At 31.6% G+C, this 27,836-nt stretch overlaps 1 protein-coding gene across 4 annotated transcripts; it reads right to left on the reverse strand.

The window, feature by feature from the left end:
* Positions 1-1,639: 1,639 nt before the first annotated feature.
* Positions 1,640-15,127, reverse strand: LOC113863222. 4 transcript variants are annotated; one of them, XM_027496719.1, is made up of 20 exons: positions 14,237-15,127; positions 13,526-13,597; positions 13,229-13,433; positions 12,987-13,095; positions 12,399-12,491; positions 12,123-12,215; positions 11,909-11,995; positions 11,718-11,799; positions 11,583-11,642; positions 11,436-11,488; positions 11,159-11,325; positions 5,474-5,684; positions 5,239-5,296; positions 5,001-5,057; positions 4,665-4,904; positions 3,156-3,220; positions 3,013-3,069; positions 2,829-2,922; positions 2,520-2,660; positions 1,640-2,342 (listed from the first exon to the last, which is right to left on the reverse strand). In XM_027496719.1, the coding sequence occupies exons 1-20, from the start codon at positions 14,747-14,749 to the stop codon at positions 2,238-2,240; spliced, it is 2,562 nt and encodes an 853-aa protein (XP_027352520.1). In that variant the 5' UTR covers positions 14,750-15,127; the 3' UTR covers positions 1,640-2,237. The 4 variants fall into 4 exon arrangements, 3 of the variants coding, with proteins under 3 accessions (XP_027352520.1, XP_027352521.1, XP_027352522.1); XM_027496720.1 differs by having other exon boundaries at positions 1,891-2,342; positions 11,583-11,639; positions 14,237-14,977; XR_003504525.1 differs by having other exon boundaries at positions 1,920-2,342; positions 2,829-2,945; positions 14,237-14,981.
* Positions 15,128-27,836: the final 12,709 nt, after the last annotated feature.

Consider the following 27,836-nt stretch of genomic DNA (forward strand, 5'->3'; position numbering starts at 1 on the left):
AAAGATGGAAATTAAAATAAACGAAGGTTCATTCATTGTTGGGACGGTGTGATTATTTTATTTTAATTTGTTTCGCTATTGTGAGGGAGTGAAGTTGGCTTCTTCGCTTGGAATGCACTGTGTGTTCAGTATTTATTGGAGGTGCTTCGAATTGAATCCATAACCGTCCCTCATCGACTAATGTCTTGGAATGCACTGTTCAATAATACTTGCTTCAGAGAAATTTCGGGACTTTTGTGTTGCTAAACCAAACAGTCCATGGTTAATTAAAATTGTCTTACATATTTTTTTATATTTTTATTTTTCTAAATTTTTAATTTTTATCTTTATTTCTTAAAATTTAATACTGTGATTATATGTCATTTAAGTAAAAGAGATAAGAAAAATACTGAATTTTTAAAAACAAATAATAAAACTATTTAAAAAAATTTGTGTAAATATTAATAATATATTTAAAACCTAAAAATATATTATTGACACCTTGTTCTTACGCATCAACAAATTTGGTAAGAGTATGATAAACCTGTACTCATCCGAATTACATTGATCTAAGATATTACTTGCAAATTAGTAAAAAAAATATTAGAAGCTACGAATTTAACCCTTCACAACTTTTGGAATAAATAATTTTAGCAGATATATTTTTGGGCTACATAAAGAATAACGCAATGAGCTATTCCAACGTGATATGGTGCATATAATAACTATATGATGTTTTACACAAAATTTCTGTTTATTCAATGTTAGAAATTAATTTATTGGCAATTAAGGCTCGTAAATTTGATGCATAACATTAAATAATAAATATACATACATACCAAAGAGAACAAATATAAATTGGGTTATTTTCCTTATAAGAACTAGGATGAGAATAATAAAAGACAACTACTAGAAAATGTGCCATATACCAGTTTTTACCATGTTAAACGATAGCAATATAGTGAAAATTTGAGGTATGAAAGAGAGAACACCTAAGAAAGACAGTATTTTCAAGCTTCAGAAAATATAGGATTTTGGCACCATTCAATTATTTTTAGAAAAAAAAAAAAGTGAAAACTATACAATTTATTTTACAATTCTTAGATTATATCTCTTTGTGAAAAACTACTCTCTCTCTCTCTCTCTCTCTCTCTTTCTTATCAAACCTTATGTTGTGATGTTTTAAAACAACTAATGTTTTTAACAAATGTATTTATATGTTGTGATTGGTGTGATTTGGGAGAGAAGAAAATAAAAGGAAGAGTAAGAGAGGTGTAAAGTAATTGAGTTATTTGATTAAGTAAAAAAGAAAGGAAAAGAAAAGAGAATAAGTGTTAGTGAAACCTACCATTATAATCTTCTCCCCCCATAAATTAAGAGAAATGGAGGGTGAGGGCGTTTTTTTTAAAAAAAAATATATATTCATGTTCATTTTTTTTATATTATAAAATGTTTTTAAAATATTTTAATAAAAATTATAATAAAAAAATTATACAATTTACCTTTTTCATTTTACTCTCTTTTGTTTATCCAAAGAAGTGAAGAGATTTATTTTCTTAGAGCATTTTCTCGATCACAAATTTCGAAGTGAAATCCTGGATTTGAGCTACTGAAGGTGCTAACTGATATAGGGAGATGCTGGTGTCCTCCAACGATTTGAGCAGGAAAAAAGATTGCAATAGATTTCATGAATTCAGAACCGAAGTTGCTTGCGCTAAAATGAGGCATTTCTTTCACCTACCAACCCTCAAGAAGACTACTAGGATTTCTACCACTTTCAAGCTCTATACACTAAAATAATTCAATATTAATATGCCGTATCAAAATTCTAAGATGTACCGAAAATTAAAAAAATACAGAGAGAATGTACCAAAGAAAACCATAATTCTTAAACATAAACACAACGGCCGCACAGCATATAAAACTATAGTCTATAAGTCACAATGTTACATCTTGTATCCCGATTACTCATCTTTATGTGGTGGGCGGCAACAACTACCGACGCTAAATAGTGATAGATATTTTATATTTCAAAGCACTAGGTGAAGATCAAGAACTTGTGTATTCTTAACATAAACTAAAATATTAAAAGAGAACATGTGACGTTATAAATGTTTAAACAATTGGCAAGAACGGTACAAGAATGGCTTTAAATAGCCAAAAGTTAATACATATACAAAACCAGCAGAAAGGAAAAAGGGATGCGAGAAAGCTAGGAGTTTTCCCCTTTCACGATTGAATTTTCTAAAAAACAATGGTCATAATTGATTATTGATGATCCGACATGGAGGTACCATTTTATGTAGCATATTTGTCCCTTTGAATGTGACCATCTGATTGCAGTTCTTTCGGTAGTTGGTAAGCTGCAGCACAGGGTTAAAATTATTTTCTAAAAGTTGGTGTTGTGACAAATCATGCGGATGTTAAATTATCCGCAATGGCAACCTAGTTAGCCCAACTTCAAAAATGCTAGACTGAAGAAGTGTTAAAAATTTTACCGTAGCTACCACCTCGAAAGTATATAAAAGCAGAATATATACCTGATCGGGTTGCATCTTGCTAAACCCAAACTTATCCGTCCATATGGATTCTGCTTCTTCTGCAGCTGGCAGCACAAGGTTCTTCACATTCAAGAAAGCCAGTAGCCTCTCGATGCAGGAGAATAGTGTTTGGAAGTAACCCTGTTTGGATTAACCCAATATAATTATAATTAATGCACTATCATGACCTAGCCATAAGTGATCACAATATACATCATTCAATCATAATTCTAGTGCACAGAAAGTTTCAAAAAGAGGAACGAATTATGATGCAGGCAAGTGGCAGACAACTAAAGAACAGTCTCTCACTTTTCCATGGTTCCTGTTACTTGTTGCAACTAAAGGGAGTTCAGCAATATCTGTGCCAAAAATTCGAAGCATGCCCGCAGATACCACAGATGAACTTCAACATAAAAAAGAAAAAAACTGTAAACAGTAGTGTAAGATTTTATTTTTGTTAAAAAAAATTTAAATACAGGAAACCAATTCTTACTTGACTATTAGTAATGCACAATACATTCCTCCAAACTCCTGACCTCGCACATTCCTTCTGTAAGTGGAAAATACATTTAGATTTGAGACAAAGAAAACAAAGAGAAAAATGAGACAACAAATGCATTAAAAGGAGTTTCTAACCCATAAACCATGGCTGGAATAAGGTCACGTCCACTAGCTGCATCAACTATAGGATTAAAGCATTCCTGAAACAAGCAAGGGAAGTCTCAATCATAAATCCGATTAATGTATCAAATGATGAAAATAGGTTTCCCAAGGGATAAAACAGAAATGTAGCACAAAATAGGCTTCGATGCACACATGAATCAGTTCACAAACACATGCACAGTTTGATTTTTCCAGGTGGGTCTTGTGAAAATCAAGTCCAAACAACAACCCCCCCCCCCCCCCCCAAAAAAAAATAAAAAAAAGAGGCTTCTTTAATCTTTAAATTCCATGGTGGGATCATGTATCACTCATCCCATGTCTAGGATTGTGTGATCCCACCAATCATACTAGACAAGTTTTATAGGTCGATCAGGATTGCTCGTAGCATGAAAAGTCGTGAAATGTGATCTCACAAGGAAGATCCCAATTTGGCCGTGACAAAACCAAAAAACCAACCCATGCCGAAGGAAAACATGAACTGCTTAGCCAGTAAAAATGGCAAAGCTCAAACCAGGGGGAGGCATGACAGGGATTGGATCCCACAAAGAAACTAGGCCCAAAATAACTAGTGTATGTAAAAAGAAAAATGCGTGCAATGTAAAGGATTGTGACTAAGAGAGAAAAAATAAAAAGGATCTCCGATATGTAACCAACTGCTGTGTAGGCAGTAGGGATGTTAAGAGGAAGTGTGATTTGGTTGTAGGGGGTATAACTGTGTAAGGCTAGGGAGGGAGCATTGGGGACAGTGGGCTGGAATTGGCTGGGGCTTCAGGGGTAAGGACTAGGTACGCTCTAACTGCATGGGACATTTTCTTTTCCATTATATTTCCTTTTTGGTCAGTCATCTACATTCAAGAACTGTATCACGCTGATAAAGGTCTGATTCCAGCAATAATAAAATGATTTTTCATCGCTTTTTCTGCTGTATTTTTTTGGGTACCTGTCAGAAAGAAATCAGGGAAATTTTTCACAAATCACTGGTAGTGACTGCACCATGATGATCACTCAATCAAAACAAGACATGATGCTCTGAGCATCACAAGAATTGCACACCACAAGCCACATAGTAGAATTAAAATGTGAAATTTTGTGATTGGTACCGTGTTCAACACTTACATAAAAATGGTTTATGTATGTTCAAAGCTTGAAATCATAAATCAAATCATGTAATTCAACCAAAACCACATCAGGCTATGATTGCAGACCAATTTGGCCCACAACACAACTGCATTTTAAAACCTTGAATATAATCTAGCCAATTACTGCCAAATCGCAAGCTACACCAGATAAAGGTGTAAGGTGAAGCTTGATTCAGAAAAAAAGGAAAATTACAAAAAATATGGAAATAATTTTCCCATGGTAAAAATCCAACGCTGCTCCATCATTTGTTGGGGAACAAACAAGGACAATTTTCTCTGCAAAATCAAAGGGTTGTAACAAAAGATTATTATCAACAAATTCAGAAGGGTAAGTAGAACTTACATGAAAAATTGACACAGCCTCCAAAAGCAATGTTCTAGTTTCAGGAGAAGCAATCTTGCCACTAAGAAGCCTCCATCTTACATCATTTATGGGTTCTAATCCTTTTTCCTCTTGCTTCTTCTTTAGAACATCCAAGAGAGATTCAGGGAGTCTCTCAGCCCCTCTAACCAACAGGTTCTCCAAAGTAGAATGTATTCTTGCGCAATCGTTGCAACAAAGCCAATTTCCTTCTGGCAATTCCTGTAATTGTTTTGAGACATTATGTCCAACAGACAAAAGAGAAGTTGATGCCCAAAGTAATGTATCATACATAAAGACATAACAACAACTGCATACCTTTAAATATGCCATCTTGTGATCCCTCAAACAGCCAACATGATATTCCTTTTCACACTGCAGCAAAAGATGAGGGCAAACAACACCATGTTGGATCAGTAAAATAGATACTTCATACTTGCATAAATGATTAAACCCCTCCTCCCCCCCCCCCCAACAAAAGTAAGGGAGCTAGACTCTAAATGTTACAGTATCCTTGTAGGTGACATCAAAAACAAAAGTGAACCACAATGCATACCTGGTCACAGAGTATTATTGTGCGTGGACCAAAGCCAGATCTGCTGAAATCAACACCCCTGCATGCACAAAATTTCCCCTTCATATTGTATAACTCACAAATATACAATATTAGTTTTCAATTAATTTAAATACAGGAGCACATCCACATGGTGACAATTGCTAACTTCAAATTACAGTCTAGATAACAGCTAAGTCCATACAATGGCCTCTAATCTTTACAATGAACTTGCTACCTGCATAAAGCACACCCACTAAGCTCAGCTTCAATGTCCTTGACTATGCGAATGCATCTATTGGTAATCTGTTCAATTGGATCAACTCCTTCAACCCTTCCAGCTGCAACAGCATTGGCGTTGTGTGCCACAAACTTTTCTCTCTGAAACATGTTTTGGCAAAATTGACAATACCAGTCACCACGCGGAATACTAGATAGAGCTGCACATTCTGTACATTTCCAAACATAACAGTTCACTTAGAAGATGACTATCTCATAATTTACCAAACAAAGCAAACATTCTTCATGCTACCTCCAATCAGTAATTTTTGAAACAAAATATAGGTATCATAAACTAAAGTTTCAGCTATTTCTATATGAAATTGAAGACTAATACCATTTAAAAAGATATACATCAATATACCAGAAGTGCTTTCCTTAAACATGGCTAAAATACAAATTCCATTTGATAAACAATCCCATCTATCAAGTACAGACAAGATAAGTTCAATAGAAAATTATGCCAACTCATAAGCATTTGTTATGAATAGTTAGAATAGACATATTAGGATTAGTGTTTATTTTAGTATTATAACTTGACCCAGTAGGGTTACATATGTATCCTTATAAATATAAGGGTCTCTACACATTATAGAGTATCCAATTCCAACACACTACTCTGTCTCTCTCCTTATACTCTTTCTCTCTTAATCTCTACATGGTATCAAGAGCTTTCTAGGTTCTCTCTTTGGTCGCCACTACCAGCGGCGCGTCGGAAAAAAAAAAAAAACAGCAGCTTTAGAAAAGGCCAATCATGGCTGCTGTGGGAATGGAAAATTTTTCCAGTGACCAGAATATGTAATAATTCAACGACGTTACAATGTCTGAACGTGATAGCCAAGATGTGCAAGATGCATAGCACAAGAGAGCTGTTAAGGAGATTGTATCTCTATCCGAACTTACCGATGTTAAGCTAGATGGAGATGGTACGAACTATATAGAGTGGAAGTATTTGGTTGAAATTAGTCTGGGTGGAATGGGAAAAGATAATCATTTGACTGAAACAACATTTGTCAATTCTAAAGATGTTAACACATGAAAAATACGTGACAAAAAGATCCTTGCATTGCTAGTAAACTTTGTTGATAGGCGAATACAAGTGATTATTATCCATTGCAAAACTGTGAAGGAGTTGTGGGATTTTTTGCAATTTATTTTTGGGAAATCTGATAATTTGAATCGGTTATATACTCTCTTGCAAGAAGTTTATCGACCCAAACAAAATAAGCAGAAGCTAATGGATTATTTCTTGGAGTTCAAGAAGCATACTGAGAAGATACAATCTCTTTTAGCCTGCAAAACTATTGACGAGATGATAATGCAACAAAAGAAACCCATGGCTTTAAGTTGGCTCTCTGGACTTGATGTAGAATATGAGTTAGTTCGATCTCAGATTCTGTCAAGCAAGCAGGTTAATAATCTTACCGATGTCTTCTTCAAAGTTATGCAATCTTCCTTTAAGGAACTCAAGAGCACTACAGAAAATGAGTCTCCTGACCAATTTGACTTAGCAGCCCAATACGATCACTATGATGGTTGCAATGGTGGCAGAGGTAGTCGTGGCCGTGGGCGTAGTGGAAGTCGTTGTATTGTACAGTGTTACAACTATGGTGAATTTGGCCATTATCGGAATCAGTGTACTCATCCTCCGCAGAATCAGTTGTTTTTTCACTCACAAGGTAATTCCCGCTTCGGTAACTCAGTGTCTCAACCTGATATAGCTACTCAAGAAGAAGAAGAAAGTATTGTGCGTATGAGTGATGAAGAATTTATTCAGTATACTCAGTTTCAGATTTCCCAACAGCTATCTACATCCTCTACAACCACTTTGGTCATGTCTTTCCTCTTCTTCCAACTGTTGGGTCATTAATTCTGGCACTACTAATCATATGACTGAGGATTCAGGTATTCTTTTTTCTTTTTGTCTACCCAGTTCTCATTCTTCTATAACACTCGCTGATGGTTCTACTGTCTATATTAAGGGCAGCGCGTGTACCACCCCAGTTTCAACCTTATATTTATCCTCTGTTTTATATTTGTCTCAATTCTCCTTAAATTTGTTACCCATTAGTCAAACTACTTCATCATTAAATTGCTCAGTAACATTCTATTCTAATTCTTGTATTATTCAGGATCTAGTGACACAAAGGATTATTGGTAAATGTAGAGTATCTAATGGGCTGTATCTATTGGAAGAAGAAGGACTTTTGCAAGCTTCTATTGCGTCTAGGAATGAAACAGTGTCTCTTTTCCAACTTCATTGCCGTTTGGGTCATCTGTCCTTAGGAGTTTTTAAGAAATTATATCCTAGTATAGAGTCTAATTTTTATTATGAGTCATGTCAGTTTGATAAACATTATTGTAATTTTTATTTACTTCGTTTAAATAAAAGGGCTCATGCCCCCTTTGAAATTGTTCATTCTGATGTTTGGAGCCCTTGTCCAGTTACTTCTAAATCTGGTTTTAAATATTTTATTACCTTTATCGATTATTACTCTCATGCAACATGGTTGTTTTTGATAAAATCTAAATCTAAAGTCTTTTCTATATTTTGTAATTTATGTGCTGAAATTAAAATCCAATTTAATAACTGTGTTCGCATTCTTAGAAGTGATAATGTTAAAGAATATTTTCCTGCATCTTTCACCAATTTTATAAGTAAACATGGCATACTTCATTAGTCTTCTTGTATTGTTACCCCACAACAAAATATAATAGTTGAACGTAAAAATCATATTTTATAGAAGTAGCACGTGCTTTACTGTTTGAAATGAAAGTTCCTAAAATTTTTTGGGCTGATGTTGTTCTTACTACTGCATATTTAATTAATTGTATGTCATCATCTATATTACATGGTGAGATTCCCTACTCTATACTTTCCTTATCACAATCTTTCTTTTCTTTACATCTTAAAGTTTTTTGCTGCATTTGTTTTGTGTTTGATGTTTGTCCTCAGGTAACTAAATTTAATCCAAAGTCCCTCAAATTTGTGTTTTTGGGTTCCACTGTGAAAGTTAATCCGGATGGTTATGTGGCTTGTTTGAAGGCACGCCTTGTTGCAAAAAAGTATGCCCAAACTTACGGTGTTGACTATACTGATACGCTCTTTTCAGTTGCTAAACTCTCATCTGTTCGCATCTTCATCTCTCTTGCGACTATGCATCATTAGTCATTATTCCAGCTAAATGTTAAGAATGCTTTCTTACATGAAGACTTACAGGAAGAAGTGTACATTGAGTAACCACCTGGCTTTGTTGCTCAAGGAGAGATGGAAGAATATGTCACTTAAAGAAGTCATTATATGGCTTGAAACAATCAATTAGAGCATAGTTTGTGAGATTCAGTGACATGATTTTAGAATTTGGATTAGTGAGAAGTGAGAGTGATCATACAGTATTTTACAAACAAACTAACTATGGTTGTATTTTACTTATTGTTTATGCTAATGATATTGTTATTACAGGCAGCGACAAAGAAGAAATCAGCAACATAAGAAAATTTTTTCAAATCAAGTTTCAGACAAAAGACTTAGAAATTATAAAATACTTCTTAGTATTGAAGTCATGTACTCCAAGCAAGGAATCTTCCTTGCACAGAGAAAATATGTCTTAGACTTATTGACTGAGACTAGGCTAAAAGAAGCTAAATCATGTGAGACACCTATAGAGCCAAGAGTGAAACTGACAGCAGATGGAGTTCTTTTTGCAGATCCACAGAAATACAGAAGATTAGTAGGCAAGTTAAATTACTTGACTGTCACAAGGCCGAATATTGCTTTTCCAGTGAGTATTTTTAGCCAATTTATGTCAACTCCAACGAATACTAATTGGGAAACACTAATCCGCATTGTGAAGTATTTGAAGAAAACATCAGGAAAAGGAATTGTGTAATAGAGGCATTTTCTGATGCTGATTAGGTAGGATCTATAGACAGAAAATCTACTACCGGATACTGTGTGTTCTTGGGAGGTAATTTAATTTCGTGAAAAAGTAAGAAGCAGAATGTTGTTTCGAGATCAAGTGCGGAATCAGAATACAAGGCGATGGCTTAGACTACTTGTGAGTTAATGTAGTTGAAACATATGCTGGAAGAGATAGGATTTGGTAGCACTAAGCTTATGTAACTTTAGTGTGACAACCAAGCAATGATACACATTGCCTCAAATCTAGTTTTTCATAAACAGACGAAACATATTGAAATAGACTGTCACTTTATTCGAGAAAAAGTTTTGCAAAAGCTTATATCCATCTCTCACGTTAGGACAAACGACCAACTAGCAGATGTGTTACAAAAACTTTAAATGGAACACGTAGCAATTATATTTGTAACAAGCTGAGCATGATTAATATCTATGCTTCAGCTTGAAGGAGAGTGTTATGAATAGTTAGAATAGACATATGGGCTTGACCCAGTAAGGTTACATATGTATCCTTATAAATATAAGAGTTTCTACACATTGTAGAGTATCCAATTCCAGCACACTAATCTGTCTCTCTCTCTCTCTATGCTCTTTTTCTCTTAATTTTTACAGCATTTAAGCTCTGTTTGGATAAGAGGTAAAATACAAAGGAAAGAAATAGAGGATAAAGAAATAGAAAGATAAAAAATAGATTGAAAAATATGTAATGTTGGATGGGTTGAAATAAGAGGGAAGGAAGTAATAAAAAATTCCTTCCACTTGTTTGAATGAGTTAAAAAAAAAAAAGTGGAAAAACTAATTAAATTATATTAATAATAATCATAAAAAATTAAAATTAATCTAATAAATTTTAATTTTTTAATTATAATAATTTTCTTAATAAAATATATTTTTAAATTTTTTATACTAATTAATATTTAAACAAATAAAAAAAATCCTTTATGCTCTAAAAAAACCTTTCGCTTTCCTCCTCCAACCAAGCCAGGAAAGTAACTTCACTCTCCTCTATTTCCTTCCCTCCTTCCTATTTCTAGGTCATTCAAACAGAGTGTTGGATAAAAAATCTTGTATAACACAACTATTGATGTTAATGAGGTATTTACCAAAAAGGAAAAATATTAAGCATGCCAAAGAATATATATACATGCATTTTTCTAGTTCCCTCTCCATTGCTATTTTTGCAAGAGGGGGTATAGAGGAGGCATGTGCTGGATCACAAAAAGATGCCTACACTTAAGGTAACCTACATTTTAGGTCACTTATAGTTCTCTGTTCTCGATGAACCTCATAGAGTAGCATCCTAGGCAGTGTTGGAAAAACAGGTCAATCAATCATGACATATCAGTAAGCACTATTAAGTGCATACTAACATATCAGTAAGTATGAGTATGACTAGTATATGGCAGAAGTATATGCTGTTATATTTTGTAGAACTGGTTACCAGTTCACCTCAAGTATGTATCTGGCCTAACAGGCTACTCAGATCAGTTACTTCACTTGACTGCTTCACCAAGCGATTAGGTTTCAATAACCGTAGTCATATAAAAAACACTTTAGACATGGACCATCTAGGTAATAAAGAACTTCTTAGTTCTTACAAGTTGCAAGAAAATAGCAGAGGAATAAAAGGATCAATGAGGGGGAAGAAAGATTATTTCACACTTCAAATAATTGGAGCAAATAGATAATTTGTCCATCATGTTTCTTTTGTAATGTATATCTGACCTTTATGAAATGCTCTAGGGCATCCATCACAAAGCAACAGATTTCCACCATCCCAACAAACAATGCATAGATCATCATTGTCCTTCGCAGAGTATTTTCGATCCTTTGAGAGAGATATTGCTAACTCATGGAGAGACACCCCGTTTGATGTGTAAATATACGCATAACTGCCAAGCAATATAGCACGTCAATTAAAATCTATATGCACAAGCAAAAAGAAATTCAAGAAAGCAGTTTAATATCCCTCCCACCAACTCCCAAGGAAAAAAAAACTCACGGTTTCTTGCGAGAAGCCCAGCCTGCATGGACCTCAAACTGTGAGGGGCTGATCTGCACAACATTTAATATTAAAAGAAAATTATACTTACAGATTCTTTAGGAATGCCTACAAACATACAAGATAAGTGTATTAAAGGAGTAATACCTCAGTGTTGCAGCATCGACAAACAATTCCAGAGCCCATTTTGAAACCTTCAAGCAACTTCTGTCAACCAAAACGTAACTGTTAACAGAATAAAAGACATACATAAATCGTACACACTGTACACAAATAAACAACCTGCCCACGTGCATAATATGCTACTTCAGTTCCATCAGGCAATCCATCTTCCTCAAAAACTAACTTATGCAACCGCTGATCCCTTGAGAAGAATACATTGGATTAACAACAATGATTATCATCAGCAACAAGTGATAAAAGCAATACAGCCGGATAGATATACATAAAACAAGGGGGAGTAGGGAACTAACTTCTTAGTTATCTTCCAATGATTCTTGTTAGATAAACATTTTGAATTTGAAGTAACTTCTGGGGACTTCAATTTTACCGGCAGTGACCTAGTAATAACAATTGATTAGAATACAGAGGGGAAAAATCATTTGGTTGTAACTTGTAAGCAATTTCACTCTCAACCATATTATCCTAACTACATCACAAGTGCCAAAAATAAAGGTAGATACAGACTTCTTTTTCTTCTTCAACAAAATTTTCTTCTGGGATAGAGCAGGCGCAGAAGCATTCTTGAGGGAATTTGAGCTGCTAACCCTTTTCGGTGACCTTAATAACACAGTTGGCAGTAAGTTAAAAATAAAAGGCAGGGAGAGAGAGAGTGAAGAGCGCATAACAACTAATATATATATATATATATATATATATATATAAACAATGCATGGAATCTAAGAAGTTTGAAACCATGTAACCACATAGAATAGGACAGATGATATAGATATGAACACCAACTTTGTTCTTTTCTTCCGGTGTCTCTTAATTTGTGAAGAGAAAGACAGCTCGGAGGTACTCGATGGGTTGGAGACCAACACTGGTCTAGGGGACCTGAAATATTGTTTTAAAAACATAAAAGAAAATATAAAATTAGAGAGGGGGCAAGGCGAAGTGCTAAAAAGCATGTCATTGCACCTTCAACATGGCTTCAAGTTTCAACATTCTGAACTAAATGGGCTTCTCATACAAAAGCAATTAATGTATGTACCCAGGTCATAACTGTTGTATGTTTAGTGGCATACACTAACATGAGAAAAACCCAAATACTAGGTTGCCTGAAATCATGTGTGTACTGGTCACTGGTTAATATTATTCAATTTTAACAGAGCCTCCATGACAGCAGACATAAACCCATTAAAAAGAAATTTCAACAAAAAATCAATTTGATAGATGAAAAGGAAAAAGTAAATAAAATGCTTCACTTTTCTTTATTATCCTTCTTAAAAAGGGGTGACTGAACAATCAAAATCAATTTTATCCAAAATTTCATCATGATGGTCATCAAACATTAGTATAACTAACAACTTAAATATAAGAAATGAGTACCTAACTCTTTTGCCAACTGCGTTATTTGAACTTTCTTCAGATTTCCTTGATTCCACACAAGAACGGCATATGGGACCCACTCTTTCCACACATGAAGAAGGGAAACATCCTATGGGAAAACATTAGTACAAACAGTTAGCACCTAAGAAAAAAAAAAAGAAACTAATGTATTTTCCCCTAGTATTTACCCACAAAATAGTGACAAACTGGACAACGAAAACTAATGACTCCGAATTGCTCACCTTTACACCTTTTACAAGTAAAATATTTTTCTTCAGGTGGAGAACCAACAAAATTTTGAATTGTCACCTCCAAAGTATGCAGGGGAGCTCCCCTGCATGCTCTCAGTAGATCAAGCAGGCTCTTCCCATTCTCAAGGCAAATATACTGCGCTGCTCTCCTATATTGTTTGCAAGCATGGATCTCAAATTGGGAAGGTGGTATAACCTACATAAGCAGAAGGAACAAGAAAAATAAATGACGGGACAACCGCAGACCAAAGAAACAAATGGGTATAAAAAGATAGAACCATAACTCACCCGCCGTCCATTGCACAGGCAACACGAGCACAATATTCCCCCATCTCTAATAACACCCCGTAATCCCGAAGCCTATAAGAATAACAAATATATCAAACTGTCAATACTAAACACTGTGAGCGGTAAATATATTAAAGCAGCCTTTCTTAAAACATGCCACCGAGCACCAGCTAGAAGGATAATCATGAAATAATTTTACAGGTTTAAGAGCTAGTGTCTATATCATTGTCGTGTCCCACTTTTGACTACAATTTTAATGTTCGATTTTTCTACGACACATAATAAGAATACGTATTTAGTAACTCTTTCTTATAAAATCTAATGCACTAATAATTTCTTTTTATGGATCCTCGTACACCTTAAGAAAACTTAAAAGTTGATAAATACGTGCACCTAATAATTCCTCTTAATTATAAAAAGTTTATTGACCCGTAACACTTCTCCTAATGGCTTACTTAATTACTCGCTCTATAAGTCCCAAATTACTCAGTTACTTCTTTTTTATTTTTATAAAAGTAAACAAATAAGACGTGGCACAATATCTTATATACCAAAATGTAAAACAAAGAAAAAAATCATACTCAAAACTCAAAAGTGACTTCAGCTTTAACTTACAACTGATAGCTCACTCATAATCTTACATTAAAATACTTTTCTGTTTTTTCTCAGAATGTAATTTTCTGCATTCATGCAGAACATATCAAAACGAACCTTCTTAATGCCGCCCATGTAAACTACTGAAACCCCATCGAGTAAACCTGTATCGAAGAGCTCCTTAACAGTCATAGGCTTCCTATTGACCACAATCTTCTTCGACATCTTCAGCTCCATTTTATTCCTGGGAGTACCTAATGCACCGTTGATTCCACCATTCGCAACAACTTGTTCCGACTCAGTCACCATCTTATCACCATTTTCAACGCTCGCTTTCGACGCCGATCGCCTACACCTCTTGAACTTCCTCACCACCACCTCCGAAGACTCACTCTTCAGCTCCTTACACTCGCTATCTTGTCCCGTGCAGTAATCAACTCCGTTCTCCGTTCTTACAGCAAGTTCCTCCGCATTCGACTTGAATTCCACGTCGTCGGAAAAACCGTTACACGAATCAAGGGACCTCTTGGCTCGAGTATAAACAATGTAACCATTCACCACGGAAAGTTTCCGAGGCTGATCCATGGAAACGGTTTTGGATTCCGATTCCAGCTTGACGGCAACATCCATGAGAAATTGAGCACCTAAATCTGCGAGAAATTGAGATATGCCCTAGGCGACTGAGAGAGTAATTGAACTAAGGAATCAAACATAATTGAGCATGAGAATCAGCGTAGGGTTTATGATTTTGATTGAATTGGAAGAGAAACAGAGCGATGGAGGAGAGAGTGGTCCAAGAGTGAAACTCGCTCAGTGAGGCTCAAACTCAGCACAGAGAGTGAGAGAGAGAGAGAGGAGAATTAGATAGATAACTAGAAGATGAGATTTGAAGAAAGGGGAGAATGGCAGATCCGTAAATAAATTCATCAAATAAAAAGTGCATAATTGACCGAAATACCCCTTTTCTTCCGAAATCAATTGTTCCGGTCGGTATCGGGAAGCTTACCTGAAAACCCTGGCTCATATCCAAACTAAGGCGTCAAGACATTTTTATCCCATGAGTAAGATTTTAATAATATGTATATTTTATACATATCAAATATATAAGGGATATTCATTTCATAAACTACATAAAAATTTAATATTAATGGTTATACTTTATTGAAATGATTATCATTTTAAAATTACGCATGAAGATTTTAAAAAGTCATAAAAGTATATCTTTTTAATTTCAAGTAAGTATAATTTAATTTAACTACATTATCTCCTTATTTGATAATATACTTTTTCTTACAGTGATATCAACACATTAATTTTAAAAAATAATAATGTATAAATTATTTGAAGTGAAATACTAAAAAAAAAATAGTTCCCATAAAACATACTGGTCTAAAAAAATTAAAAATAATAATTAATTTTCAAAAAAACTAACCATATGTCACTTCATTAGAATAAATTATTTCTCTGTACTGTGAAGTTATATTTATTTTATTTAAAATTAACTAGTAATAGTTTCTTTTATTTATTTTAAGTTTTTTTGTTTTAGTATTATATATTTGCATTCTGTTTTAAAAGTGACAATTACATAAAATGAATTGAGCAAGTGCCGTATTAAATAAGAACATTTTTATATAAGAATGATAAATTTAAATTATATAATTATATATAAATCATTAAAATTGAAAAATAAAATTACATATATAATTACTTAAAATGCTATGTGACATTTTTAATGAGTAAGTAATTAGAAAAAATACTTAATGCTAGAAAAAGAAAAAGACGAAATGTGACATAAAAATCACATTGAAAGAACATGGCATGATTCCCGTCAAACTTTCAAGTTTATTTAACTTTAACATAATATTCAACCAATTTAATATATTCATGTGAATTCTTCATGTTCGCATCATGTCTCTTAGTATTAAATAGTAATCTTGCAAATAGTGTCTTTATTACTTATTTTTTGAAACACAATTCTCAATTAATTTTAGTAATTTTGGTATATAGACTTTTTTTTATTTCTGAAAATCAAGTGTTTTTAAGAACCATAATTTTTTATTATATCAGAAATATATTTTATATGCTTAAAATATTAATGAGAACGTTACATAATATTCCGTTGATATTCTTCGAAAAAAAAGTTCACATTTACGGGAATCCCGAATTTTTATCCCCTACCTCAAGAATATTTTGTTGAAAAACATAATTTTAAAAAATCATAAATTATTTATTTATTTATATTAAACATACACTTTTTTAAAAATATTGCTAATTAATATCCCTAAAATTTGAATTTTTATGAAAAATATGAAAACTATATTAAAAATTATAAGAATTAAAGCAAATTTATAACTTTATTGATTGTCATTTTTGTGATTATTGAAACAATTATAATAATAATTATTTTTATATCTTAGATTATTGGTATTTAAATATTACTTTAGACTCCAACTATTTAAAGTCGAGCCTACACTAATCTAAGTTGAACCCAAAGAAACCTATATATGATGGTAAAACTTTCAATATTTATTTTCTTTATACATAATCTTCGAAAACAACGCTTTATATACTGATTATATTTCATAATATTTTTTATTTTCATAATAGTTATTTATTGTTTTTTATTTGTATTCTAATTTTTTATTTATCCGATGAACAGTCATAACGATAGTAGCATCTCAAAACAACCACTAAACAAAATTTATGTGATTCATTTATATCATCTCATAACTAGGTAAAAATAAATAAATTACAATACATTAACTGTGTCAAATCGTTTATATTATCTTTTAAATCATAAATTATAATACAATTATTAAAATTGTTATTTTTTATAACAATAATTTTAAAATGATTTCTAATTAATAAAAATTACACTGTTTAATTAAAATTAAACTCTTAAGTAAATTCGTACTTAGATACCATTGAGGGTGTTCAATCAAGCTCAATAGACAAGTTTCATATGCTTGAATAGAAACATAAGAATTAATTCACCTAAAAAGTTAATTATATAACAAAGCATTCGAAAGTAAACCCAAATTTATGCACATAAAGTGATGAAATTAATCCATTATCATAGTCCTCCTAGCATATGCGCATCATCTACATAGTCATTCTGATTTCAGTTCATCTCTGAAATTCTATTACATTGTAGCAACTGCACCCAGCTTGCACTTTTATTAACATAACAAGCAGAAGTGAAAAGCTCCAATGCTAATGCCCTAATAACTCTACCAAACTAGATAGATTGCATGATATAGTCGAAAAATTTCTGAGCAGTCAGAATAATATTAATGTTTATTTTAACTGTGTAAATTTAGATAATTTGACATTATTTTCAATTAATTAATTGAGTTAGTTTGCCTTTGCTGTGAACTAGCTCTAGAGTTTTTTAAGTAGAAACATCTGAACTCACTTTGACTTAGAATTGAATCATGGCTAGTGCGTAAAAAATATTTTATGACGAACAGAAACTGGCGAATCACCCTACTTATAACAACTTCATCAAACTTATGAATTGAACTAGTAATTAAGCATGTCCCATACTAGCAAACATAATCTCACATAAACATTAATTTTGAAGGAATTTGTCTAAGTTCCTCCAAGGATAAATAATTTCATTTTAGAGAAGTTAACAAAATTTTATCTATGTAAAGTTAAATAAAAAAATTGATATAATTTTTATTATAATATCTTAATTTCATAAGTTCATCTAAAATAGTTATTTTATAAAATTACTTAGACAAACCTATTTTAAAGACATGCATGTAGAAAAAAATTGATCAAAGGGAGAGAACAGAGGAAATAAAAACGAGAGAAAAACCAATCATTGGAAGTTCCAAAATGCGAATAAATCTGAAGGTTAACTAATTTTTGCTGAGCCCGCCTGAAGATAAAGGTGGAGACTTGAACTAGGAGTTAATCAATAATTCAAGAATAAGATAAGATTGAAATTTTGAAATTGCTATTTTTACCTTAATATTCCTGTGAAGTTGCAGAACATGTTTACCACACCACATTGATAGTGGAGAATTGCTTTAACTTAAATAAATATGCCATATACCCATTGCAGTACTTTGTGCCATTATGTGATATGTCCAATTATAGACTGATAATGTAAGAAGGAAAAAAACAAGGTCAGAGATATATCCACGTGAACGACCACAACAACATCATATAGCAAGAGGTCTCTTAAAATTCAACATTTATTGGCTCCTACTATATACTATATAGTAGTCGACATCATATATTGCTACATATTAAATGCAGCTCTAGTACAAGTACCAAGTACAATAAAACAGAGAGAGTAATAATAGTACATAGTATAGAATAGAGATACTATATATTGCCAAAGTTCCCTCGTCCTCAAGAACCCATTCACACAAAGTGAAATGAGTTAGAGGAATTGGAAAATGCCAAAGGATCGAAGTTGCCCCTTTCAAGAGAAATCGCCCTGAAGAAGGACGGTTCATTCCCAGCAATCTTTTTACTTATTCTTGCACCCACATGAAGCGATCGAAAGGAAACGGTGACACAAATGGAGGATAACCATCACCCACCACCTCCACGGCCACAGAGGAAGTGGTGGCAACGAGGGTTACTCGAGATGGGGTGCAATTTGGAGAGGGTTGGAGGATGAAGGTTGAATTGGGTGTTATAGGACTTCCTTGATGGTCATAATGACAATAAAAGTGTAAGATGAGTTGAGTAACTACTAGTCTAGTGTGAGGCGGTGACTTTTGTTAAAGGGAACATAAATAAAGTAGAAAAAGAGCGAGATGGAGGTTCTAATTTAGCATCTTCCAAAGGATATGCCCTTTTCCACCTCCGTTGCTCTCCACATCTGATATTCACCTTTCCATAAATCTCACCTCATACATATTTTCTTTTTGGCAACACCCAATGGACCGTACCAAATTGATTTAGTTAGTATAGTATCCCATAAACTACATAATTGTTTAGTTCATCACCCAAGTTACATTAATTACCTATGATGCTTAATTGAAAATAATGAGGGAAAACACGTTACATAATTCTTATTGATAACTCTTTTCTTGTTATAAATGATAAGGACTTCCACGTGCAATTTTATGTTTCTCTTCAAACACAATTCTCAATCTTATATTGAGCTGAGCTCGCAATGATTTTTGCAAGCATACCCTTTAACACTTGAGTCCTTAACTGAGGTATAGCCACCTTATTACTTCCAATATCTTGGTTTTAGTGGCTACCACAACCACTTTAAGGTTACATTGGATCGTGTCAATCACAATGTAACTACGACTTAACAGCAATTTAAGATCATTCACCAAATAACAAAAAGGTTGATTAGAAAGAGAGGGGTCCCTCACTCTATTTCCAAAGTGATAATGAATAGGTTACTGTTATTACAAGGCCTTTTAAAGCAGGGGAATTAGGGATAAGAGGTTCGTCCTCTGTTATATCATAGTTTGCATCAGGTCAATGGTCCCTGGATTTTGTTTTAGGAGGAAACCAAGAACGTCAGGGTGGGGCTGTTGTCTAATTCAATTTAAAAGAAAAATAGATCAACACGATTTTTTAATACATGCAAAAGAACCCATAACAAGAAATCAATAATGTAAATATTTTGAGCATTTATTTACAAAATGAATCTGTTTACAAATTTATTGCTTTACATGTTTTCACATCATCAATTGCCTACTTTTTTAACCTTAATTTGTTGATGACTTCTAAATAGTTGCTACTCATCAAATTAGTAATTACTCAACAACACTGAGAGGTCCAAATCCAATGAGCTGAGAGTTTCCTTATTGTGGTTTGCTTGACGTATAAGTTTCATCTCTTTTTCTATCCTTTCCCTTTATATTTTTTCTCACTTGCAAGGTTTTCTCTTTAGTTATATGAAAACAAGTAAAGACAACAACAAAAGCAACAAGAATAACACTTGAGGAAACTAACTGGGGCATGTGCGGTGAAGTTAAGAGAAGGGATGGGCAAAGACACAAAAGGAACAGTTTCAACCATGCGTCATCGAATATTTTATTGCTAATTGGGTAGTTCTGGTCTCCTTTATACAGGGAATAGAAAATATCAACTTTGAAAAAGTTTTAGTTGTGTTCAAATATTAGGTAGTTAGGCTTTCGCTTTCCTCCTTTTCCTTTCACTTTTTGTTATATATTCATTGTGACATTAGGGGCATCATTCTTAGCACCCTTTTAGATCAAAATTTGAAGCTCTCTATTTCATTGCCTAATGCTTTCCTTGACAGGAGGATTTACTCTTTGACGTGCATTTTGAGACCAGTTTTAAGTAATTAATTTGGGTTTAAGAAGACTGTCTCATGACATGACTAACCAAGAGATAAAGTGGGTCTAATCCAAAACAAATGAATGGAATCCATAGTGCAGTAAGCCAACCGATTCTATTTTGTGTGCAATTTAGAGAAATAATTGTTTTTCCTAATTTTTTAAAAATACCTTTTGAATAAGCAAATAATTTTGTCTGTCAAAATACATTTCCGAATATACCACAATCATCTCTCGAGATCAGAAGCCCCCACTACATCGTACATGTCTTATAATGTCTGTTCTAAACTATAAACATATAGTGACCCCTAAATATTTATAATTTCTCTCCTCAAACTCCTGTGTACCCTTTTCACTTACTCACTTACATTTGTTAGAGTAAAGCAAATAACAGTCATCAATAGATATGAAAACTAGTAAGTAATATTTTGAATACAACTATTATATTTTTTTAATATCATCCCTTTTTTATTCTAATATTTATTAAGGTCCAATTTGAGTAAACTTTTAGATAAGTACTTATAAAAAAAATAAAAAATTATTTTAATTCATAAGAAAATTTTGATTTTTTTATTTTAATTTCTATAAATATTTATTGAGAAGATTGTCCTAACATAGCCGAACTCATTTATCACATATTATTATTATTATTTCTTAACCCACTTCACACCGTGGAGATAATCTTTTTCATTTGAGATGAGGGAAGGAGCAGCGTATCTGAGCTAAGCATACTTTTTATTTACACAATGGAGGAATCCCATTTTGCGTGTAAAAAAACAAAAAGAAGGGTAAAGCACATGCGCAACTTAGTGACATACGTAAGTCGTATACTTTGAACCTCAAGAGAGATTATCATTTTAGTTTTCTTCATTAGAGAGGAATATCATACGATGTCAAAATAAAACAGTAAGATACTTCTACCTAATTTGGCAGAGAAAGGTAGCTCAGATCGTAGAAATTTTTTAAAAAAGGTCTTATATATAGCCACCCTCCCTCGTAAGTCACTAGTGTATGTGTTGTTAGATTAGAACATCTTTAACGTGCTGCTTAAGGGTTTGCAAGTTGCTTATTCTACTTCTGGATTATACAGTTAATGAATTCTCAACATGTTTTCAGACAAAGATTTAGTGTTATTAGTCGTTTGTAAGTTGTAACTTCTAATTTACTCCTTTGATATTATTGTCACGCTTTTGACTACGGAAAATTGTGTCACTCCTAATTTTTGTTTCAAGGCTTCTTTTTAAAGAATCCATCTTAGGCTTTATTCATAAGATCTTTCTTTAAAAATTCATGATTCTTCAATATAAAAATTTTAAAATATTTACCTTTTTTCCCTTCATTTTTGTCCTTATAAATATTGAACTCTTCTAAACCTTAATACTTCTTTTGTTTTTCTTCTTTGACACTAGACTAATTTTATTTTGTTTATTCTTTATTATCATTTTATAAAACTAATGAACAATTGATTTTTCTTTACAATTTTATCAATAATAATTAATGTGTATTTGATAGAAGATAATAAATGTGTTTATTATTGTCTCGTTAAAACAATTTATTATTAGACTCTAACTAATATTTTGTTTGGATGATGAATGAAACAAGAACAAAAGAAATAGAGGGTAAAATTGGAATATAGTTTTTTCTGAGCAAAGGTGAAATGAAATCTTCAAAGTTGGGTCCCACTGAAATGGGCTGATTTCATTCCAAAAATCTATGCATCCAAACAAAGTAGTAAGTTGAAATGGGCCAACATTATTTTGGTTGTGGAAATTTTAAAAAAGGAACAAGTATAAGTTGGGAAGTAAGATTAGGTTAACATAGGAACTATAGATATGTATAATGGTTAAATTAAAAATTTGGTTTAAATATTTGACTTTTAGTTCTTATAAAAAAATTCTATTTTAATTTTTGTATGGTTTTTTTTACAAGTTATTCGTCATCATTTTGTCAGCATTATACCAGTATTAGAGTATTTTTTTATGTATATAAGTATTAAATTAAAATATCATTAATAATTAGGTGTAAGAATTAAAATGTAAAAAAATTGTTGCTTAAAAAATATATTTAATACTTAAAAAAATTCAAGCATGTAACATATTGTTGATTTATATAATTAGTATTTATTTATCAATTATCAATAATTATAAGCAGAAGCCTATAAACAGTTGTTTTGTGCCATGGGACAGATACAACTATGATCACAGGGATAATTAGCAATTTTAGCCAGAGAGAGAAAAATCACAATGAAAAATTAAAAAGATATATTAACTTCAATCTTTATGATTGAATTTAAGTAATTAATATTAATACAATTTAATTAAAAATGTTATTATTTTTAAGTGTTTAAATTCAGTCGCTGATTTTAAAAAATCCCATAATTACATGAGCAGAAAAGAACAAAATAACACAGGTTTGAAATAAAATAGCTAGAGTAACAATTACAATTTCGTATCCAGATAACACAGGGTGAGAATGTGAGATGGCCCTAGTAGTAATAATTTTCTTAACTATTCTATTTGTATTTCTCGTTCGTATTTTTCATTCACTTCTCATTTTATGTATGTGACTTTTCATGTATAATACAAGGGAAGTGGAAACCAGCCATAGCCATACCTTGAGTCAATTTTGGTTAGGGTCGGTGAAAATCTATACTTCATTTTCCACACTGAGCCCAAGGCTAGGATATGCACTTTTTTAAAATTAAGTAAACAAATATATAATAACCAAAAATGAAAAGTAAACAAATATTTATTCCCCCCTCGGAGACGAGCACTCACAGCAGGCTAATTTAAGTATTTTGTATGAAATAAAATAATACTTTTTTGGTCAATAAAATAAAATATTATTTTAATAAATAATGTCATGGACAGTTGATATCTCATAACAATGAAAAGCTTACATTTTGCCATGTCACTGTTCAATTAGTGACTTAATGGTTGTTAAACATAATATAATAGCTAATTAAAGTTCATGATGGTGATTTGTAAAGAATCCAAGTTTAAAAAGACTGCATATACTCGTTAATTTTCTTTATTTAAAATCGCAGTACAAACTGTTACGAAATTATTATTTTCAAAGTTATGTAAATGCTGAATAACCAATTACGAATGAAGAGGAAAAATAATAAAATTTAAAAGTAGAACACAACTAATAAAATGCAACCAAACTTCTTTTTTTTTTCGTTCATTATTACTTCTACAGAAAAAATAGTACATTTTAGCATTTTTTAATAATGACTTTCATTCACTGTTAGCGTAATTCTTTTACAGTTAATATCAACTAATGTTCTCATAATTGTATTTGAATTCAATTAATAAAATTATATTAAATAAAAATATTTGATCCAAATCGAAACCTTTCCACTCACCTCCTTTCAGAATCACAATCGTCTATTATATCTAATGATAATTAGTTAAATTAGTTGTAAGATTAGTCAACATTATAAAGATTGGTTAATGTTTTTAAGATTGGTCGAACATTGATTAATTCCTAAAAATAAGAACCAATTAAGATTTATCAATGTTAACGAATCTTACAATCAATCAAAAAACTATTATTGAACAAATTGAATAACTATCATAAACCTTTAAATACAATACATTATTACAATTTTGTTGGAAAGAGACTAAAAAGAAAACTAGCTGAAGAGGATAATATTTGACCTATTTTAAAATAAATGGGTTCATTAGGTGGGATCCATATATCAACCACCAAAGAAAGTCAATTGCTAAAAGATTTTGAGTATGAGATCATGCCACATCAGTAATTGGTATGATAATGTGGTGTGAACTATAACATGATATAGATGTAGAATTTAAAATCAAGTCAACTCTGCCAAAGACCTGCATGTGGGCAATAGCAGCTAGCTAGGTCAAGTCAACTTGGCACGTAGTAATACCAATCCCACAAGGTCAAGGTATATGCACAACACACCTTCGTTATTGCATGGATTTACCAAGGTGTCGACTTCCATTGGCGGCTTAAAATATAAGTTTCGAGTTTGGACTTCTTAAGTTTGGAGTTAAGACTTTCAAACACGACGGAGTGTTAATCTTGTCTTCTGGTCTTACCTCAAAAACACAACATGTTGTATTTTGTTGATTAAATCTATTTATTTAATAATTTGCAGACATCCACTTTTCTTTTTACACTATAATTGCTCTTAATTTCTACCTTTCCCATTCTTAAACTATTATGTTAGATCAGTTCAAAAACCATAAAGTGTAATTTTACCGTACTTTAAATAATATTCTCTTCTTTTTGGGCTTGCATGTTGCATGCATAATATTCCTCTTGCGGGGCTCCATAAAAAAATGAAGAAGCACATATTAAGCTTTCGTAAGAAGAAAATTTTATTTTTCTGAGAGCGTACAAAAAATTCCTTCTAATTTATACAATTCACATTGGGAATTAAAATATATGGGGTGTAAATTGTAGATGATGAATTTAAAAGTGAAGTAAAGATTTGATAATTATTCGAAGAAAATCTAATAATAGATCTGTATGATATTCTAATGCATTGGCTGCTCATGTTCTACATGGAAATGTTAGAAAATGTTTCTATATTGTAAATTCTCTTATTTTAAATATTTTTGCTTAATAAATTTTAATATCGTAGTATTTGACGGTAGAGTTTTACTTACCACATCAACGTAATGTCGTACAATTACAAGACCCATCAAAGTAGGATATTGAAGTGGATTATTTTAATTCCACGTTATTTAGAGTCATGTACACAATCTTACTCTTCGTGTAGGTACGCACGCAATATGCATACGGACAAATGAAGGGTAGCTAGAAAATAACAATTCTCCACGTGGCTTTCTCTTGACTAAACTAAGAATAATGTTTCTGATCTAACTTAATTTACTTGTTCAATGTCAAATGCCTATCCATACCATGTCAATAAAGATGATGAAATTAACTGATAGGTAATTATATTATGGTTAATTGTATATGACAGAATATCTAAACATGTCACAGCGAATTCGAAGGAAATATTCTTGCGTGACATAATATTATGAAATACAGTATACAGCTCAAAATATGCAATATATTCATGAAATACCTTTTTTTAACATATGATAATAATGTGATCTCATTTATATCATTAGAGTTTGTTAGTTATTATGAGTGGATGTTGAAGCTAGGGCAGAAAAATATGCAGTACTTAGACATCGGTTACCACAACAGATGACAAAAGACAAAATTTCTTGATATTGATCCCCTCGTTCAACTCCAAAGATAAATTGAGCAGCTATAACTATGTTGAATTTAAAGGCAATTGGAGTTGAAACAAATTAAGCAAGATAAAGCAAAATCACTTACGGTATTGATTAAGTACAATGTGGATGAGAATTTGCCGAGCATTAGATAATTTTTGGAGTTTGGAGTATTATTACTTCCGAAAATTTAACCACGACTGCATAATTTTTTATTCAAAATAAAAAATTGTTAGTGTGTGATTTAAGAGGCATTGATGAAGATCTCTCTAGTTGAAAGTTTTTTACTGTCTTTTAAGTAGATAAAAAGGTACTTACTCAAAATAAGTACTTGACTAATTGTAGGAGTGCAATTCTTTAGATATTTTTATGTTATATTTTAATTAAAATTCAATTTTTAATAATATAATAATGTTAAATATTCATATTTATCAAAATTGTAATTAAAAATAATATAAAAATACTTATAAATTTAAATTCAGGAATATTAAATATATCTACATATACCGTGAATAATGAAACTATTTTAACTTTAATAACTACTTTTTAATCAATGATTATAAATTCCAACTTTAATTACTTTCTAGTGTGAATCTATCACTTTAAACGACATTGCTACGATATTGATGTCTCCAATTTTAATTTTTTTTTAAGAACTTTTTCAAAATATCAGGTTAATAGAAAGTTATCTGGTTATTGTTTATAATATTGTTTATTGAATCAGATTAATATTAAAATATCAAATTTAAATATTTATATTATTTAATAACTTTTTTATAAAATGTAAAATTTATTTTTTAAACAGTTAAATCATTTAATATTATTTTTATAATCTTGTATATTAAATTTTATATTACTTAAATATTTGTTAGTATTTTTTTAATTTTAATATTTAATTATATTTTTAAAATATAATAAACATTAGAATAAAACACTACAATAAAGTGCTTATTAATATAATTATTATATAAAATTTTATAAAACTAATCTAATTAATAACAACCTTCAAACTAATTATTGAATTAATTAATTTTATAACTATAAAAAAATTATTAAATAATATAAGATAGTTTAAATTTAATACTTAATATTAACAAAAATTTTGTTATTCTTTATCAACATTTAGCACAACATTTTCAATAACTCAATCTAGTTTTACACATGTAATTATATCAAGACAAAGAAATTAATAATTTTCTTACTTGTTTATCTTAGTATATACTTAAAATGATTATTAAATAAAAATTAATATATATCTTTAATGAACTAAAAAATATTTAATTGCTAAATTTAATAATAAAATAAATATATTAAATCATGACCAAGTCAGTTATATTATAAATTAAGTGTACTTGTATTTTTTTAAAACCTACATAAAGATTATGAGAAATAGTAGAGAAAAAGGAGTACCGTGCCAAATGAACGCAGTAAATTTTGTGAATCAAGATAATTGTGTTTGAAAGAATTTGTTTAGAAACCAGTGGGTATCTAATTATTAACTTTACACCTCAATAAAACAATATGTTTAAAAGAAAGAACCAAACCATGATAGAGATGGCTCAATCTATGCTGTCCAATCAAAGAATGCGTAAAGCATTTTCACAAGACTCTTGATACATTGTATACTTACTAAATAGATGGCTAACAAAAAGTTGTTTGAAACAAAACTCTATTTTAAATTGAAGAGAAAGAAATGATGAAATAAGCACTATCCTGATAAGAAGGCTTTTGAAAAGAAGATGATTATGCAGAAAAGGAAAAGACACTCCCAACTATATTGTTTTTCAAATTAATTATTGAAACTATGATGTCGCAAGTTGCTCTGATAAATTTATGAATCTACGTGAATGTAGTATATATGTACTCGCATAACCACGTCAAATTAAAAAGAGAGAGAGATTCAGCTCAATGCTCTTCTCGCTACTTCAAGTTTTGTAAAATATTACAAAAATGAAAGACCACCATATTCTATAAAATCTTGAATACTTTTATCAAATACCATCATATATTTATGAACATAATCAATCACAGTTTTCAAAATTTTCTACAATTCACACGGAGAAGCGCTAGACACTGATCACACAGAGAGAAAGTAATACAGGGAAAAACAGCGAGACCGTGTACTATGTGGGAGACATTAATCAGACCACGAATAATGTCACATATTATCTCCCTCACTTAAATTAAAATATGTAATTTGCTTTCTAA

The sequence above is a fragment of the Abrus precatorius genome, unplaced genomic scaffold (genome assembly GCF_003935025.1).
Source record: "Abrus precatorius isolate BTA unplaced genomic scaffold, Abrus_2018 Scaffold3, whole genome shotgun sequence".
Taxonomy (NCBI): Eukaryota; Viridiplantae; Streptophyta; class Magnoliopsida; order Fabales; family Fabaceae; genus Abrus; species Abrus precatorius.